A 19,839-nucleotide genomic window follows, 5' to 3' on the forward strand; every position below is an offset into this window, starting at 1 on the left:
ATATTTGATTTTATAACTTACTTGTGTATCTAACTGGTCTAAATTACATAATGAGTCATAGTGTACGCCCCTGAAGGCTTGAAAACATTCAGTATGCAAGAATGTTAAATATTTAATTGTTAAATCAGTCATTCAAAAATGAAAGGAAAGACAAAAAAGATGCAACAAACTATCTACCTTTTATTGACTTTTGGTTATCACAGCATGTTTAACATGCTAGAGTGAACAAGTAACACGATACTCATATTATATGACTTCTTGTTACTGTATAACCTTGATTTCTTCCTCACTCTTCTGCATCCTTGGTCTGAAATGACAGAGCAATGGCATGTGAAACATTTGGCCAGATACTTATATGAAATGAGCATTTCCACAAACTTGATTTGACTCAGATAGTTCTTTTTTACCTTGACAATTTCCCGACTCTTTGCCCTCAGCTTGTTGACCTGGGACTCTGCGATGTCAGCTCGCTCCTGAGCCTCCTCCATCTCATGCTGCACCTTCCTGTACCTGGACAGGTGAGTATTGGCCTGCTCCTCCTGTATGATAAGCCACTTTGATTAAAAACCTGTGGACTGAGTGACATTTTCAGAATGTGTGTTGTAATGAGATGTAGGTGTACTCACAGCCTCCTCAGACTGCCTCTTGTAGGCCTTCACTTTCAGCTGCAGCTTGTCCACCAGATCCTGAAGTCTGATAATATTCTTCTTGTCCTCCTCAGTCTGTTGTAAATCAGGAATGATAGAACAGTGGAATACAAACTTAATACTAGCTTACGGCTACAGTTTTTATTACCATATATTATTATGACCATTAGTATTTGTAGTAGTTTAAGTATTAGTATTGTAAATAGAAATGTACCTGATAGGTGAGCTCCTTTACTCTTCTTTCATATTTTCGCAATCCCTTGATAGCATCAGCCCCACGCCTCTGTTCAGCATCAACTTCAGCCTCCAATTCTCGAACCTTGAACCAAGAATGCAGTGATTTTTAAAATGTGAAATGTGGCCCTAGCGTACAGTAAATATGAACAGGTTGGTCCTCATGACACTTACCCTAGCCTCCAGTTTCTGGAGCTGCTTCTTGCCGCCCTTCATGGCCAGATTCTCAGCTTCATCAAGGCGATGCTGCAGGTCCTTCACTGTCAACTCCAGGTTCTTCTTCATCCTCTCCAAATGAGAACTGGTGTCCTGCTCCTTCTTCAGCTCTTCAGCCATCATGGCAGCCTGAAATGTTGTTGAATTTTATATTACTGGAAATAAGCCTATTGCAGTCTAATGTTTTAACTGCTAGAGCACCAGAAATGGAGGCCTAAAGTATGATGTTACATATTATGCACTATGCTTTGTGTTCATCTACATAGAAATGCGTCAGGATGACTCACATCAGTGATGGCCTTCTTGGCCTTTTCTTCAGCATTTCTTGCTTCCTGGACAGCATCTTCCACTTCACCTTGGATCTGGACAAGGTCACCTTCCAACTTCTTCTTGGTGTTGATGAGGCTGGTATTCTTTTTTAAAGAAGCAAAATGAATTTCCATGTGTTGAATTATAGAAGAACAAGGTTTATATTCTTGTTTGTCAGCCTTTGAGCTGATACCTGAGAGTGCAGCAGCCCCACACGCTCGCTGACATCAACCAGCTCCTGTTCAGCCACTTTGCGGCTTCTCTCCGTCTGCTCCAGTGCAGCTCTCAGCTCCTCGATCTCAGCCAGCATCAGGTTGTTCCTGCGCTCCACCATGGCAACCTGCTCCTTCATGTCTTCCTGACTTCTAATAGCGTCGTCAAGGTGCAGCTGGGCATCCTGAATGATTAATAAAAACCCATTTGCAATGCAGTCTAAATAAAGTAAACTTTACCTGCAATTTTGTTTAATAAGCCACCATACCTTAAGCTGTCCCTGCACATTTCTCAGTTGTTTCTGGGCTTCAGCTGCCTGGCGGTTGGCGTGGCTCAGCTGAATCTCCATCTCGTTGAGGTCTCCCTCCATCTTCTTCTTGATTCTCAGGGCATCATTCCTGCTCCTGATCTCGGCATCCAAAGTAGTCTGCATGGACTCAATCACTCTCTGGCTATTCCTCTTGATCTGCTCAATCTCCTCGTCCTTCTCTGAGATTTTCCTGTCAATTTCACTCTTGACTTGAGTGAGTTCAAGCTGAATGCGGAGAATCTTGGATTCCTCATGCTCCAGGGTAGCCTTGCAAAAATAAATAAATATTGTGTAGCTCAAGCATCATTTAAAATAGTGTATAATAAGAGATATTTTGTAAGACAGTACCTCTGCCTCTTCAAGTGAAGTCTGGAGTTCGCACTTCTCTGTCTCTAGAGTTTTTTTCCCTTTCTCCAGTTCATGAATGGTTTTTCCATTCTCTCCAATTTGCTCGGTTAGATCTGAGATCTCCTCTGTAAGAAACAAGGTGTAAGTGGTTATTTAAGTAGGTGAGCTGAATAAATTATTTTGTCTCTTAGGTAGACATTTAGATTTAATATACTGTACATTTGTACATTCATTAAAAAAAGCAACTAATGTACTGAATTTCAGTTGACGTTAGTTTGAAATCATAGACAATGCACATTGAACCTGTTGGCCCACTGGGGGGCACACTATTCCAAACCTGTCCTTTTCTACAAAGCATATGACACAGCTTTCTAGAAGTGAGTGTACAAATGAAAATCAGTTATAAAATCTGCGAAACTCTCCATAATCGGACCATTGTCAAATATTGTTATTAGTGAGTTTAGTAGTGAATTTATTATTTGAATATTCTGCTTTTTTAAAACTTTGCATACGTTGCAGGTTCTTGTTCTCCCTCTTCAGGGTCTCCAGGTGGTCCAAAGCTTCTTCATATGAATTTTTCAGCTTGAACATCTCAGTGCTGAGAGAACGAGCTTCCTTCAGAGATCCCTCCAGCTCTGCCTGGCATTCCTCATACTTCTGCTTCCACTCTGCAAGAACCTGAAAACATAAAAAGACCCATGTGTTTCAATAATTCACAATTCTACAGACTTCATTTAAGCACACAAGGCATAAATAAAAATCAAACCTTGTCAAAGTTCCTTTGCTTCTTGTCGAGGTTAGCAGCCAGAGCGTTAGCTCTCTCCACATCGATCATCAGGTCCTCCACTTCACCCAGCAGTCTCTGTTTTGTCTTTTCCAGAGAGGCACATTTTGCATTCACAGCCTCGATGGATTCCTCTGCATCCTGAAGACGCTGGGCAAGCTTTTTCCTGTTAAAATGTGATGAGTTATACAATCAATGGCTGTGATAACAGTGTGATGTCAGACTCAAGCTCCTATGTAGGTGCATCCCTCCCAAACAACCAACTGAAAGTGTTCAGTGCTTAAATTTGTCATAGTGTTTATAAGTTAAACTTGCAATGACTTACTTGGCCTCCTCCAGCTCCTCAGTGCGCTGAATGGCATCAGTCTCGTATTTGGCTCTCCACTGGGCCACCTCGCTGTTGGCCTTGGACATTGCCCGCTGCAGCTCAGACTTGGCTTCCTGCTCCTCCTCATACTGCTCTCTGAGCAGGTCGCAGTCATGACGAGATGACTGAACAGCATGAGCCAGAGCGTTCTTAGCCTTACAAAGAAATAGAGACATTTTTTATTAACTAAAATGTGTCTAACTTAAAGCTTTGAACTGAGTTGTTTTAATAGTGTAACACTGCAGGTGTAGTGTTTTTAATGTGCACATACTTTAACTTCCTCTTCAACATGCCTCTTGAACTCCTCAATCTGCTGGGTATAAGCCTGCTTGCTCCTTGTCAGCTGAGAGATCAGGGCTTCTTTCTCCTCCATCTGGCGACTGATTTCACCTAAGGAGACACAGAGAGTTAGAACTAATCTAACACAAATGTGGGAATTGCATTGGAAAAATGAGATTAGGATTAGTAGAAAAATACATCAAATATATTTTTCTCACCATTCTCTGTTTGCAGTCTTGCCCTTTGTACCCCAATGTCATTCAATTGTCGCACATGTTCTTCATTTTTGGTCCTCAGCTCACTCAGTTGATCCTCAAGAGTACGACACAGTTTCTCCAAATTGGTCTGAAATTAACAAAAGTTGTGTTGATTTTCAAGTGATGCAATGTAGTCTAATTCAGTGAGAGGCAAATAAAGGCAGAGCTGTAGCAGATAAATTTTTGTTGACTCTGTTGCAAGTTAAATGTTTTTACTTTACCTTCGATTTCGAGACAGTCTCCATATTGCTGCTGAGGTCATCGATCTCCATCTTGTATTCGCTTTTCTCTTTCTCCAGCTTCTGTTTGACTCTCTGGAGGTTATCAATCTGTTCTCCCAGCTCTGCCACACTGTCAGCCTGCTTCTTGCGGAGAGCTGCAGCGGTGGCCTCATGCTGCAGGGTGGACTCTTCGAGATCCCGACGCAGCTTCTGAAACTCTGCCTCCCGCTTTTTGTTCATCTCAATCTGAACAGACGTTGCTCCACCAGCTTCTTCCAACCTCTCGCTGATCTCCTCAAGTTCCCTGGAGAGATCAGACCTCTGCTTCTCCACCTTGGCCCGAGCAGCCCGCTCAGCCTCAATCTCTTCTTCCAGCTCCTCAATACGAGCCTAATATTTACATTTAGAAAAAAAAAACAGCCACATTTTAATAAATTTCTGTCTACAAGTCAAGCGCATCTGGGTCATCTAAAGTCAGTGGAGTGCAGTCACTGTTAGATACTATTAAGATACTGTACCAACCTGAAGTTCTTTGATCTTTTTCTGAAGCTGAGCAGAAAGTAATTGCTCATCCTCAATCTTGCTAAGAAGCTGGCTTGTTTCAAAGTCCTTCCTGTGCGGGGCAAAGCAAGTAAGCAAAACTGAGTTGAAATTTTTACTTATACTGAGCTTAATTTCTTAACTGTCTATTGTTAGCCTGAAAATCATTGAAAGAATCACATTAGTTTTCTAACATAATTTTGAAAATAGAGAATACGATTTAAATTGATTTCATCAGTGATGTGGTAACTTTGCTTACCAGCATTTAAACAGGGTTTTCCCTGGATTTTTTTGAGACAAAGGTGGCAAAGGCTGGAGAACATGCACTTAAGGAAAAACAATCACGATTCGACAGATGAAAGTGTCCATAGGGATTTAAATTTCATACCAATATGGAACAAAAAGATGAAAAACAAAGATTGTGACAAACAACTGTGTTTATTTCTAGGGCTGGTTATCATTTGAAATTTATCGTCAAGGCTTTATTACATTTTGGATTGGTTAAATAGATGAAATGGGAATTTCTGCTTTCTAAAATGATCTCTCAAGTACCGGCGCTCAAAAAGTAGGCTACTGAGGTTCGATATCCAGTCCTAGTTACTTCTGTAACTTAAGCTAACCTAGCTTTTATTGCAAACACACATTGGTTTCCCCTATGGATAACGGCAAATCATTGCTTACCTTGATCTTGCAGAAATTGTGAATGTGTTGCCTCCACACTCGAGTTTCGCATGCAAGGTGCATGCTCGGTATAAGCGCATTAAAGCAGTTGCTAATTAAAGGCACAATGGTTTTGGCACAAAGAAAAAAGCCTTTGGGTTTTTGTCGGAATTTTCAACAAAGGCGGTGGCCAATAATAAGCAGGGAAAATCCTGAACAGGACTGACTGTTTTCACTGCGGGTTTGTGAACAACTTTTTCAATATAATATGTTCTACTAGGCTAGAGCAAGATTTTATTCTGGCTACTGTATGCTGAACAAATACAATTAGGTCAGACATGAATACACTGTTTAAAATGATGAGTCAATGTTCACTCACTTCTTTATTTTTTCCTCCGACTGCTGCTTGTCATTCTCCAGATCCATTATGGATTCATGGGCCAGTTTCAGATCCCCTTCAAGCTTTCTTTTAGCTCGCTCAAGATCCATACGGATCTTCTTTTCTTGCTCCAGGGAACCTTCAAGCTGTTTTAACCGACATTAGGCATTATGTTTTGTTTTGCATTTTTAAGGGGACTGATATCACTGTTTGTTATTATTACATACGTCATCCACTTGCTGCTCCAGCTTGGTCTTGGCCTTTGTCAGAGTGTTGACTTTGTCTTCCTCTGCCTGCAGATCATCAAGGGTCTGCTGATGGGCCTCTTGGAGGGCTTTCTTCTCTTTGGTCAACTTGACAATGGTCTCATCTTGAGATGTCATTTCCTCCACCAGGTTTTTAACCTAAATAGTTTATATAAATAAAATAATTTAATATTTGATCAGAGTTTATTTCTGATAAGCACAGTTTAGTAATCTGAAACGAGAGGCACGAACCTTGTTCTCAGTGGCATGTTTCTCCTTTTCCACTTTGGCCAGGGTGAGCTCCAAGTCATCAATGTCTTTCTTCAACTCAGAGCACTCGTCCTCCAGTTTCCTCTTCTTTGCAGTCAGCTCAGCATTGACCTCTTCCTCATCCTCCAGTCTCTCAGCCGTCTCTTTGACTTTAGCCTCAAGCTGGATTTTTGCTTTAATGAGCCCCTCACACCTTTCCTCTGCATCACTGAGGTTTTCACTTTCCTAAAAGTCAATGCAAACAGGTTCACATCTTTGCCAAAGCAGTAATTTGATGTAGGAGATTTAGTAGACATGCACATGCGGTGTGATGATCCAGCTTACAGATTGCACTTGCAACAACAGGTCATTCTTCTCTTGCAGCAGAGAAACCATCTTCTCCTCCAGTTCTTTCTTCTTAGCCAGAGCCTTTGCTAGCTCCTCTTTGGTCTTTTCAAAGTCCTCTTTCATTTGCGCCATCTCTTTTTCAGTCTCTGCACTCTTCAGCAGAGGCTTAATCTTGAAGTATAGCTTCATCCATGGCCAGGTTTTGACATTCATGAATGAGCGGATGTTGTACTGAATAGAATAAATTGCCTCCCTGGGGAACACAGGTATCAAAGTAAATAAACAGATTAATTCAGATTTTTAAAGCTATATTGATGATTGATTGAAGTATGGATTGGGTTTTCAAAGTAAATATTTTGTTTGAAAATTACAATCAAGTTGTCATCTACAAACAGTTACCCATGTATGAAGCTAAATGTCTACATTACCTGCGCTCCATCATCTTGACAAACTCTCTCCTCATGAGGAAACCTCTGCAGAGAGCCTGAGTCATTGTGACCAGGATAGCAAGTTTGTCATCTCTCATCTCCTCCAGAGTTCCCAGCAGACCAGCTTTGAAGAACACCTAAAACAAAGTGTTACGTGACATGAATTGTTACGCTTACTTGCAGTATCAGGGTTAGCAGTTAAAAAAGAAAAAAACACCCATAACAGACAAACAGATTACCTTTGTGTGTCCAAATTTGTACTGAGTACTGTCAACATTAATAGAGCCCAAGAGTTTCTCTGAGGCCTTTTTGTTGTCGATGAATTGTCCCTCAGGAATGACACTGGCATTCAATACTTTGTATCTGATTGGAGGAGGGAAATTAATCAACGGTGAATAATTTATCATAATATTGTCAAAAATATGGTGAATTTTAGTAATTACCTCTGCTTGAAGTCACCATAGAGGACTCTGCTGGGGAAGCCCTTTCTGCAGATCCTGATACCTTCCAGCACACCATTACACCTCAGCTGATGGATGACCAGGAAATTCTCCATGAGACCTTAAAGACATGCAAGTTCAGTCTTGTGTTTCATAATTACAGTAGTAATGCTTAAATGAATACTGATATTAGGCTTACCAGGAGTCTTTGATTCATTTGGAATCAAACAACGTACAAAATGAGGATGAGTGCTCCTTAAGTTGGTCATCAACTTGCCTAAATTCTCCTGAAATATGGAAAAATTCAAATTGTTACTTAATAAATAATGACAAGGCCTATTTCCTTGGATGTTACCTTTTTAGCAGCATTTGGGAATATAGTGGTGTACATATTGTACTGTAGTTTTGTAGTGAGGCAGTTATTTGTGATGCTTACCCTGAACAGAGCAGATACGGTCTGAAAAGACCCACCCTTTTTTTTGCCGCCTTTTTTCGCACCACCTTCAGCTGTACCATGAAGATTAAATTTGAGTTATTAGCTTGAACAAATGCTAATAACTCAAATACATTTTTATTTAAACTGTATTCTTATACTTACATCACAAATCAACCAGTATATTTTAAAATGTAATGAAAACACCAGTAAATGCCAAATTTTGTTCTTTAAAATATAATCTCTACCTTCTGTTGAGGCATGTGATGCATAGAGGTGAGCCAACAGCTTCACTGAAGACTTCTGGTAGAGCTGAACCACTGAGTCGTTCAGGGGGTCTTTGTTCTTATCCAGCCAGCCAGTAACATTGTAATCAACAGTGCCAGCGTAGTGCATCAGGGCGAAATGGGCCTCAGCTTTGCCTTTTGTAGGTTTGGGTTTCTGGAAGGGGGCACTTTTACCAAGATGCTGGTCATACAGTTTGTTCTTGAAGGTGATGTCTGTAGCCTTAGGGAACATGCACTCCTCTTCAAGGATGGAGAAGATGCCCATTGGCTGTTAACAATAACACAAAATAAAAAGTCCTGTACTGTCATACTATGGTGGGGATAATTATTTTTTCATCATTGTTAAAATTGTCTCCTGTAGTACCTTCTCTATAAGCTCAATGCAGGCAGCCAAGTCCATGCCAAAGTCAATGAATTCCCATTCAATTCCCTCTTTCTTGTACTCTTCTTGCTCCAGGACGAACATGTGGTGGTTGAAAAACTGTTGCAGTTTTTCATTGGTGAAGTTGATGCAAAGCTGCTCCAAGCTGTTGTACTAATTAAATTAAGATATCAAAGGTAAGTAAAGGCCTTAAGTAACATTAACTAAAAATGTAATTATTCATACTCTCAGCTTTAAATGAAGCTGCATCAGATTATGTAGTATCAGGCAAGCATACTTACATCAAAAATTTCAAACCCAGCAATATCCAGGACACCGATGAAAAAGCTTCTGGGCTGCTTTGTGTCCAGCATCTCATTGATTCTGACGACCATCCACAAGAACATTTTCTCATAGACAGACTTGCAGAGAGCCATGACGGAATTGTTGACCTGATTTTACAAATGAATAATACAACATTAACAAGGGCGTTGTAAAAATTAAGAAAATTGATTTAATGTTTAAGGAGTAAACAGGTTAAAAAGCTATGATCCATGAGAGCCATCGTTGCATTGTGAGCCTTAAGTCAGAAGTCAAAGTATTATCTATATGTAAAAGGAGCGGGTCCCCTTCCACAGAGGTCGCCATGTTGCACCGCCATGTTTCTACAGTAGCCCAGAACGGACAAACCAAACACTGGCTCTAGATAGGGCAGTTTGCGTTTTTTGCGAGTTTCATGGCCACCGTAGTTTCTCCTACAGACTTGGAATGGGAGGGTGATGCGAGCGGTATTCAAATGGTTGCAAACTGCAATTTTACCGCTAGATGCTACTAAATCCTACACACTGGACCTTTTTAAAATGTGAACAGTCTTTTGTATGTATTAATTTGTTTTTGTGTGTGTGTGTGTTCTTCTTGACATCACCTACCTGAGGGACAGTTTGACCTTTGGTCACATACTCATTCCCAACCTTCACTCTGGGGTAGCACAGTGCTTTTAGCAAATCAGCAGAGTTCAGACCCATGAGGTAAGCGATTTTATCTGCCTCTAAAAGAAGCACACAAATAGTCATCTTTAAAACCCATTCATTTACTTCTGAATCGAATTCTAATTAGGTTCTCTTACAAATGGCAAACACTTGACTACTACATTACACAGCTCATGGTGTGTGGGTTTCATACCCTCATTGCCATCGGGCTCAGCCTGCTCTTCACGCTGCTTCTGCTTAAACTTCATGTTTCCATGATGCATCACAGCTCCAGTCAGCTTGTAAATGCATGCCTTCTCGTCTGCAGTGAAGCCCAGGATGTCAATAGCAGTCTGTGAAATAAAGAGACAATTTGAAATGCAAACTTGCATTTTTCTTGGAAGTAAACAGATGTTGCCCTGGAGCACCAAATATTTAGCATCTATCACACAATTGTAATACAGCTTACTTTGCCTTAAAGCAAAATGTAGCACAATTTGGTAACATCAAAATGGTGTAATATTATTACTTCTATCTCCTCCACACTAGTTTCTAATACATTTAAGAATGAATTTTAGTATGCAAGTACTTATGACCTGCAAAGCTTTATATGGACTAACATTGAGGTACATCTAATCCCCTGTTAAACAAATCACAGCTGGAGTTTCTCTGGAAAGACACTGTAAGTTGTTCTAAAATATATATTGAGGTGGGTTTCTATATTTTTCCTCCCCTAATTTGAATGGTGGAGGACATTAGAAAAACCTCTTCATATAATACAATCCAGTACAACACTACCATAAATTACTGCCTCAAAATTACCACAGAGTTGAATCAACCCCTCATTGACAAAAACAAATAAAAAAACTCAAAATGATAAGCTTCATAAAGGTGTAGGATTTATTACAGAGCTATAATAAATAGTAATCATACAAGTGAATTGTAATAACTGTAAATGTAATGGTCAAAGAGAAGTTGTCCTTACATCAGTGGCAATGAACTCCTCAACGTCATCAATACTCTTGACAGTGATTTCACCATGACTGATCATGGGATAGTCATATGGATTTTTGGAGATCAGGAGAGCCTCTGAAGAAAGGGAAAAAAAACGTATGTAAATATAACAGAATATACAGTACATACCTATGATAAGCCATTGTTGTTCACTTGCTGCAGAATAACTGACAATATTATTCACTAATCTCAGACCTATTAGCTCAGGTTTGTGGCCTGTCATGAGCTGATAGAAGATGTGGTAGCTCCTCTCAGCAGACAGCTGGAACGTCACTCGAGACTTCTCCAGCAGATCTGTATGGATTTATGTTGTTAAAAGATTAAGGAAAATCTCTGGTGAAGCACAGTTGAAAGAATGTAACAAAACATATAATGCTTGATGAGTTCCACAAAAAAATCTTACATGTTTCAATATCAGCTGAAGCCAGCTTTCCAGTTGACCCAAAGTGAATTCTGATAAATTTTCCCTATGCAAAACCAGATTAACATTTAAATTAATATCACGGTGAATGATTGGTGTCACAAAATATCAATCAATTTCAAGTCAAAGCGAAATCCCAAGAAGAACTTACAAAACGTGAAGAATTGTCATTCCTCACAGTCTTGGCGTTACCATAAGCTTCCAAAAGTGGGTTTGCTGCAATGATTTGATCTTCCAGTGACCCCTTCAAATAACATTCATTTTGTCAATGTGACAATACTCCGCTTCTTTTCATTTTAGAATTCATATTAATATTGTTCAACTTCTCTTACCTTCATCTTGCCAGTAACGTGTTCTGATTTCTTTCCTCCAGACACTGCGATTGTCGCAAAGTACTGGATGACACGTTTGGTGTTGACAGTCTTTCCTGCACCGGATTCTCCACTGGGTTGAGGGGTGTGTTCATAAATATTATTTAAAATGACTATTATATTACATATTACTAATACTTATAGATAAAATAAAGATTACTTACGTAATCAGGATTGACTGATTTTCTCTATCTGCAAGACATCAAAATGGTATACAACAGTTAGACATCTCCTAAAGTGCAGGTACCGTATTTGTGGACACACAGTAGTGTACAAACTGATTGATACCTTGGAGCATGAACTGATAGGCATTGTCTGAGATGGAGAAGATGTGGGGTGGAGCCTCAACCCTCTTTTTGCCTCTGTATGCTGAGACAACCACTGAGTCATACACTGGGAGCCACTTGTAGGGGTTCACAGTCACGCAGAACAGCCCTGAATAAGTCTGTAACAGAAAATATGAAAGAATGATACATTTTTCTATAAATACATGTATATGCTATTAAAGCTATTTCTCTCCTCCACAAAACTCACGTAGATCATCCATGCTGCATAGCGCTCTTTGAGGTTATACAGCACGGAAGGCTCACTGAGGTGGGTCATCATGGCCATGTCCTCAATCTTATCATACTTTGGAGGATTCATGGGGAAGATTTCATCTTCTTTTACAGTGAGGGTCTGTTACAGAGACAGAAGAGGCACAGAAATAAGCTTAGTTACTGTCCAGCAGTCATGTATTGTCAGATTTTAAAATCTTAGTTGCTAATCGCAAATTATTATTCTATCTTTCCGCGAACCACTTATGGACAGTAGAATTGATTTTTAAAGAATTTTTAACTTAAACTTAATTTTTAAATTTTCAAATCACCATGTCACAGCAGGCCAGGGTCTATATAAAAATGTTGAGCACTGTAAAAGTTTTAATTCTAGTGCCTTTGTTCTCACCTTCCCACAGAGAGTCTCCACGGTGACTTTGCCGCCCTCTCTCTTAGTAAGTTTCCCCTTGAGGTACATCTCTTTGGGCTCAGTCACAAAGTACGCTGTTTTAGCATCAAAGGGAGTGGTTTGAGCTTCAATTCTCTCTCTTTCTGGCTTCCGGAGGTAAAGGGCCGCCGGGCCAAAACACTCCATTTCTGCGTCCGTACTCATGGTGACCCTTTACTGCATGAGAGGAAACAAGACAGTTAGTCATTAATTTTAAATGCCAGGAAAGTACATTGCTCAAAAAAATTAAAGGAACACTTAAATCACACATTGGATCTCGATGGAATGAAATATTCAAGTTCAAAATATTTACTGTACATTGAAAACAAAATTATGTGACAATGGTCAGTGGAAACCAAAATCCCCAACCGACTGAGGACTAGATTCAAAATCACACCAAAAATCAAAGTAAAAAATTAAAATCACAGGCTGATCCAACTTGCCCAAATTTCATCACGGCATCTCATAATGTGACTCAGTATTATTTGTAGACCCCAAGTGCCTGTATACACTCCCGACAACGTCTGGGCATGCTCCTAATGAGACTGCCGATGGTGTCCTGGGGTATCTCCTCCCAGACCTGGATCAGAGCATCAGTGAGCTCCTGGACAGACTGTGGCGCTGCTTGGCAGTGGCGGGTGCACCGATACATAACGTCCCAGAGGTTCTCAATTGGATTCAGGTCTGGGGAATGTGAGGGCTAGCCAGTGGCATCAATGACTTCGTCATCCAGGAACTGACTACACACTCTGGCAATGTCAGGCTGGGCAATGTCCTGCACCAGGAGGAACCCAGGGCCCACTGCACCAGTGTAAGGTCTGACAATGGCTCTGTGGATTTCATCCCTGTACCTAACTGCGGTTAGGGTACCGTTGGCTAGCACATGGAGGTCTGTGCGACCCTCCAAGGATATGCTTCCCTAGACCATCACTGACCCACTGCCAAACCGGTCATGCTGGATGATGTTGCAGGCAGCATAACATTCACCACGGTGTCTCCAGACTCTTTCACGTCTGTCACATGTGCTCAGTGTGAACCTGCTCTCATCTGTGAAGAGAATGGGGTGCCAATGGTGGACCTGCCAATTCTGGTGTCCTCTGGCGAATGCCTATCGATCTGCACAGTGCTGGGCATTGAGCACAGGTCCCACTAGAGGACGTCGGGCCTTCATGCCACCCTGAATCTTTTCTGACAGTTTGGTCAGAAACATGCACACCAGTAGCCCGCTGGAGGTAATTTTGTAGGGCTCTGGCAGTGCTCCTGCTGTTCCTCCTCACACAAAGGAGCAGATACCGGTCCTGCTGTTGGGTTGATGCCCTTTTGCGGCCCTGTCCAGCTCTCCTCATGTAACGGCCTGTCTCCTGGTATCTTCTCCATGCTCTTGAGACTGTGCTGTTAGACACAGCAAACCTTCTTGCGATGGCATGTATGGATGTGTCATCCTGGAGGAGCTGGACTTCCTGTGCAACCTGAATAGGGCTGCAGGTATCACCTCATGCTACCAGTAGTGATAAAGACACTAGCAAAATGCAAACCTAGAGTAGATTCAGTCAGGAAGGATAAAGAAAGAGCAATTGTCTGTAGTCACCACCATTCCCTTTTTGGAGTTGTCTTGCTGTTGCCTCTCCAGTGCACCTGTTGTCACTTTCATTTGCACCAAATCTGGTGAAACTGATTCACAATCGCTTCCTAACTGGACAGATTGATATCCCTGAAGTTTAATAGACTTTGTGTTATACTGTGTGTTCTCTTTATTTTTTTTGAATAACACTACTAGCATACCTTAGCAGAGTACTAACAAGATTGTGATGTTCACATATATAGTACATATGAACTGGTAATTAAACCATATCTCATCTTGAGTCATTCTCCAGGACAAATACGAAGCCTAATTTACCTTGGAGGACACCAGGGCTTTTCTCTGACAGATTTTGATGCAGACTTCTGAAAAATGGAGCAAAAATGTAAGATTAGGGTAAGGCTACTGTACTTCTGAGAGTTAATTCTATCATACTTTAATTTAAAATAAGGTGAGGAAAATGAAATGTAATTATATGACTACTGTTTGTAGTCATATAAATGTTTATCTTCTGTATTTTAAACACAATATTGGCTTAATACACATCTTACATGGCAGTATTATAAGTATAAAATCTTGTATTGGAGTAGTTTAATGACTCTCTAAATACATTTCAGCCACTAAGAAACTTACCTTTGCTGGGTGCCTGTCCTTGGTGGAGGTTTGCTGTGCCTTTTATATATCGAGGGATGGGAGCCCATCGCACGTGTATTGCTGTATTTGGTCATGTTGCCTGGCAAAATGCTTGTGCAGTAGTAGTTCTTATCTCTAGCTGTCACATTACACAGTTTATGGGATATCTTCCATGCCAGATCATTGTCAGACTTAGGATTTGTGGGGAATTGTGTTTTTTTTCGTATTCCTGTGATTATTGGCAAACAATTAGGCATGTTTCTTTTAGCATTGCCTTTTGTAATAATTGTTGTCATAAATTGTGAAGATGGGAGCAACATTTAGAGATATATCTACACTTTTTTAGTTTTTTAGTACATGCTAATGTAGCACGCAGATGTGAAGTTGGTTCTACTTGTGGATACTAGTGTTTATACAAATAAGGTGAAGAAGATGTTGGTTCAATAGTCAGTAGTTAGGCAGTCCAAAGGTGTGACTAATGCATCTTTTTAATGCTCCCTGGCACAACAGTAGCCCCTTGCCATGCTTTGGGGAACCTTTAAAAAGTCACTGATATACTGTTTCAGAGTCCTTACAAGTCAGAAATTATTAAAAAATGAAATGAGTGCCAATGAGCTTTAAAGATTGCCAAGGGATTATTTCTCACAACAGCTGTTCTTATTCTTTCTCTTGAGGGATACACAAGGGAGGCTGAAACAGTCCCTAAATGTAGAGCAACTGAGTGATGGATTCCTGCTTTACTTCCTTTGTGTTTTACTAACCACCTCACTATGAGGGGTTTTTTATTTTTATTTTTTGTGTATATCAAAGTTAATGAGTTAACAAAGTTAATGTTTAGGGCATTCAATTCTAAGATGTTTTGTTTATTAGAACTCTACAGTATGTGATGGGATAGAAGATCATAGATGGCAAGTGTACTTGTGGCCAAACATTTTTTGCCAAGAACGTAGCACACAAAATGTAAAAGTGTGGGTAGACATTAGGCACTGTTTCCATTGGACAGAGTATCTACTTGTGGCAGTGGTTAAGAAGAAGAAATTCTAAAGTGGTTACTAAGAAGATATAATGAGCCTCTGTCTTCAGTGAACATGAGTTACACGATACCTGCTCTGTAATCTTCTGTCTTATTAAGGCAAAACTCAAATATAGCACCAGGCTTGTGTTGTTGCTCAAGCCAAATACCACATGCTCAAGAGGCTTATTGTGTTTTTATGTCCTTTGATCTCCATCTGTCAGTTTCTTCATTTGTCAAGCAGAAACAACTGGGCTTAGGATAACAAACCAAGGTGAGTGTTGAGTAACATTCCAGTCTACAAGCTGGGCACAAAGAGCATGGATATATATTTAAAGTAACAGTAGCATCTATGTTAACAATGTGAGTACATTTATTCATATATTTGTGAATTGTAAGTATGAGTCTGTTTTTACATTATAATTTTTAGAGGTTAAATTCTCTAAAAGGTGTTGGTAGTTATGTGTAAACACTAATAGTCTATGGACTGACTTTTAAACCCTGTTTTTGTGATTGTATGTTGTGGTCAGTCATTGATAGTATTTGGATTGTACTTATGGTTGTTTTAGAACGGTAAAGTAAAAGGTTTCAAAACTCAGCACCCAGGTTTTTGGTTTGTAAAATAAGGTATATGCTCACTAACTGTGCAGCCATAGCTTCAACAATGTGTTTATCTTTTTAAGAACTTCTGTATTAAGCTGTATTAAACCTGCTTTGGTGTCATTCATACTTTAGGATGTACTTGGAATATTGTCTTGCAATCTTTCAACGCATGTTCACATTAAGCTGTACTCAAATATTGCTCCAAGAACCAGTGAGTGGAATCGTCGTTTTGAATAATGTCAAAACATTTTGTTTGTGACAAGGTTTACGGTTTGTTGGTTAAAATTAGGTCTCAGTGTTGGAATTTTTTTTTTGGCTACTTGTCCATCTTGCAGCAGAGCTCCTGGGATAAGAGTGTGAGACGGTGAAAAGTTTGGGGGGGTGACTGTGGATCTGTCTCCAATAGTCTGTTAGTCATACACAGTATTTTGGAAGCTACTGGTTTCATGCAGAAGAAATTTGGCATCATCATGCCACTGAGCAAATTGTGTTTGATATTCTTTAAAATACACGTCAACTGGCTTTTCTGTGACATTTGGATGATGCAAATTGATAGCTGATTCAAAACCTTTTTGCAGTGACTTTAAACAAACCTTTCTATATGACCACATTGAGAGTGGTGGTTTGGAGAGCTGTCACAATGACTGTCTCAAGGATGTGTTTGAGCTTATGTTGGTGGTGGGGTCACTGGCATCTTATAAACACCAGGGAGAGCCTCAAGTTGCAAAGGTGCAAACATGCTGCTTATGTTACCAGCTTCTCTACCATCATCCTCTGGTCCCTTAACATTACACCACGTCACCAACTCATGCTGAATGCGGGCATTAAATATTAAGTATTCTAAAATAATTTATTGTTGATACAAAATTGTAAGTACCTATTTAGAAATATTATCGACTTATGTTTCGTCTTTACTTTATTCCTATTCAGGTTAACAGAGGCATGTTCGAATCTATCCCACCACGCATTGGACAGAAGGCAGGGAAACACCCTGGACAGTTCATCTTAACCCTTTTAACATGTGGTATGACACATTTACAGATTTAAATTTTTATTCACAAATTGTGAATCATGTTAAGTTTTAGTACATACATGTCAGCATGTCACTGTTTGTGTCTTTGCCTCTGCTTTTCACTGCAGGTGTGTTGAAATGTTTTGTATTATATGACGTTTTCATTTACTGAGAGTTCCAAACCCACTGACATTGCTTACATGCACTGTTCTTTAGAAATATTGAAGTCAAGAGACAATTCAGCTAATTGCTTTCCTGTATAAATTCTCTCAGGTTGTAATTGTTGAGTCATTACTTCACTATTGTATTATGTGATTTCAAATGTAGTGTAGTACTGCAGTTCAGAGTATTAATATAAAAATATTGGGCAGTTCTTGTATCGCCTTTTGAGAGTATGATTTGAAATGTGCAACTAAAATAAAACAGGTATCGCCAGTTGCTGAGTTCTGTTAATTCAATTCACTTAAATTTTATTTATATAGCGCCAGTTCATAAGAGTAGTTATCTCATTGCACTTTTCCTACAGAGCAGGTCTAGACTGTACTCTTTATAATATTATATACAGAGACCCAACAAATCCCACCATGAGCAAGCACTTGGCGACACTGGCAACTTCCTTTTAACAGGCAGAATCCTTGGGCAGAACCAGACTCAATGGAGGGCCAGAGAGAGAGATTGTTAAAGGGGTACTCCAGCGATTTAGTACTGCACTTCCTTAAATTTGGAGAACTCACAAGAGACAGAAAGAATAGGTTCAAGGTTTTTCAAGTCTGTCTTAAAACAGTTATTGCTTGCTGCAATCCAATGTTCATATGGGCATGTAACTATTGTTTTAATAAAGACTTGAAAAATTATGAACCTAAAGTACTCTTTAAAAGAAGAATGTTCAAAATCAAAGATTTCCTGACTTTTTGTCCATATTATGGGACAAGCTCCAAAAATACAGGGTCCTACATTTGTGACACAGGTTTTCTGTTAAACAATTTAAATCTCAAGCCCCAGCTGATAAGACTGATGACATCATCAGAGGGTTTTTTTTTAAAAGCCACAGAAGACATTGTACAACTGTTTTCACAGCCTGTGTTTTAACATAGGTTGAGTGTCTCTTTAAACCATTTCATAATTACTCAGTAGAAGATAAATTAACCATTTTTAAATGCACAGTAAACTTTTTTGTTCCTATATTATTCGTTCGCATTTTTGGTGGATTTGCACTTTTCCAATCAAGAAAACGAATTAACTAAAATAGAAAATGAACTAACTAAACCAACTAACTGTTGCTGATGCTATATTATTCCTCATCTACAGTACACAGGAAGAAGAAGAAGAAAGGAGACCTGAGTTGGAACATCTGCTAATCCATGTGACCTGACAGAAACATCAAAGAAGTTTGAGAGATAGCTGAAGGTATAACACTAACTGTTGTAAAACAGTTTTTCAATTTATTTTAATTTATTTATTTTACTTGCAATTGTTCCAGGACAAAGTAGTAAATCCTCAAAGATAAAGGGAAATAATACCAACATTTCTCCGCATGACTCTTGGAATGAACAAGTTAATTGGCCGTCTGTGTAATTGAAAGTATTCCTGGATGAAAAAATGTTGGCTTGGGAATACAGTGATATTGGAAGGCTCATTCAGAAATGGGCAAACATGCGAAGTGAATTGAAGTGCAGAACTGGATACTCATCTGTATCCCAATGTAGAGAACTTACCTGTAGGGGACAGAAATGACCAGAATTACAAATACATCAATATATGAATGAATCTATTACTAAATACAAAAGGAAGCAATGTGCAAAGTACAGAGAAATCCACTACTACTGAACAAACTTATGAAAAAATAAAGAATAGTAAGTATAATTAAACATGACATGATATTTCATGATTACTAACTAAATTGCCTGGATATGCCCATTATTTATCATGGGCATATGGAATATTTAATTGTCTTTTGAATTTAATTCTAATTAATTGTATTAAAATGACCAGTCTTAAACTGGTATCTGGTCGCTGATAGTCCCTTATGGGTGGACACACAACTGAAAAAGTATATTCATGAAAATTAGTCAAAACGCATATCTCTTGTGTAGACAAATCAGAATTCGAATTGTCTTAGAACAGAAGTACGCCACACTGTAACATGGCATGTCAATCAATTAACATTTGGGATCCAAAATTACAATACTGTTTCATCAAAAGGCTTGGTAAAAAGATTAGTAAGATTAATTTTAAAAAAAAAGTTATTGGTGGTTTTGTCAAAATACACCACTCGTAAACAAAAGGCTACTTTAGCAGAGCATTTGCACTAAGCACACTGACAGCCTCATGCACTCACGTCTCTGTTTGGGGAGATGTAGAATGAGCTGGAAATTTACAGGCGTTACCTGGTGTTCCTGATTCTCAGGTCAACAAACTAAACAAACATTAATTGCTGAAATGTAAATATAGACAATGTATTTACATTTTAAGACAAGTTGCTGATTTTATGAAATGTCATGACATCAGGCACATTTCATGAAATGTGGTCGCAATATGCTATAAACTTCATCCACTCCCAACTCATGCTTAGGCTTAAATTCTTAGCAAATGATGACCTAAGCTTTACCCTAATCTTAATGAAATACTGTACTTTGATAGTTTAATCTCATACAGAGTTCTAGTAAACAAAACAAAACCTTAAATAC

At 39.3% G+C, this 19,839-nt stretch overlaps 1 protein-coding gene and 1 long non-coding RNA gene across 2 annotated transcripts; one reads left to right on the top strand and one right to left on the bottom strand.

Annotated features, from left to right (window-relative positions):
* Positions 1–160: 160 nt before the first annotated feature.
* LOC122884176 (myosin heavy chain, fast skeletal muscle-like) lies at positions 161–14,598 on the bottom strand. Its single transcript, XM_044213660.1, has 41 exons — positions 14,526–14,598; positions 14,211–14,257; positions 12,275–12,490; positions 11,864–12,007; positions 11,618–11,774; positions 11,494–11,521; positions 11,291–11,402; positions 11,110–11,202; positions 10,941–11,004; positions 10,733–10,831; positions 10,509–10,612; positions 9,738–9,876; positions 9,485–9,603; positions 8,858–9,007; positions 8,559–8,729; positions 8,156–8,462; positions 7,911–7,981; positions 7,674–7,761; positions 7,478–7,595; positions 7,274–7,397; positions 7,035–7,171; positions 6,604–6,859; positions 6,262–6,504; positions 5,992–6,168; positions 5,765–5,910; positions 4,708–4,798; positions 4,186–4,575; positions 3,926–4,052; positions 3,700–3,818; positions 3,387–3,583; positions 3,044–3,227; positions 2,790–2,955; positions 2,278–2,402; positions 1,888–2,196; positions 1,600–1,803; positions 1,385–1,510; positions 1,056–1,226; positions 862–966; positions 627–722; positions 408–539; positions 161–307 (listed from the first exon to the last, which is right to left on the bottom strand). Exons 3-41 carry the CDS (start codon positions 12,476–12,478, stop codon positions 287–289), a joined length of 5,814 nt encoding a protein of 1,937 aa, XP_044069595.1. The 5' UTR covers positions 12,479–12,490; positions 14,211–14,257; positions 14,526–14,598; the 3' UTR covers positions 161–286.
* A 140-nt stretch (positions 14,599–14,738) lies between these two features.
* LOC122884185 lies at positions 14,739–18,583 on the top strand. Its single transcript, XR_006379837.1, has 3 exons — positions 14,739–15,900; positions 17,071–17,164; positions 18,461–18,583. It is a non-coding gene; the product is annotated as an uncharacterized LOC122884185 (long non-coding RNA).
* Positions 18,584–19,839: the final 1,256 nt, after the last annotated feature.

Source organism: Siniperca chuatsi, linkage group LG2, assembly GCF_020085105.1.
Source record: "Siniperca chuatsi isolate FFG_IHB_CAS linkage group LG2, ASM2008510v1, whole genome shotgun sequence".
In the NCBI taxonomy this organism is placed as follows: domain Eukaryota; kingdom Metazoa; phylum Chordata; class Actinopteri; order Centrarchiformes; family Sinipercidae; genus Siniperca; species Siniperca chuatsi.

What these genes read in the sequence shown, in the direction of transcription:
- LOC122884176 (XM_044213660.1), bottom strand. Translation starts at nt 12,478, where the DNA reads ATGAGTACGGACGCAGAAATGGAGTGTTTTGGCCCGGCGGCCCTTTAC. An exon ending in TTCAGCTGATATTGAAACAT is followed by an intron (nt 10,832 to 10,940) that starts GTAAGATTTTTT and finishes AAATCCATACAG; the next exon opens with ATCTGCTGGAGAAGTCTCGA. An exon ending in TGGAGCAGCAAGTGGATGAC is followed by an intron (nt 5,911 to 5,991) that starts GTATGTAATAAT and finishes CGGTTAAAACAG; the next exon opens with CTTGAAGGTTCCCTGGAGCA.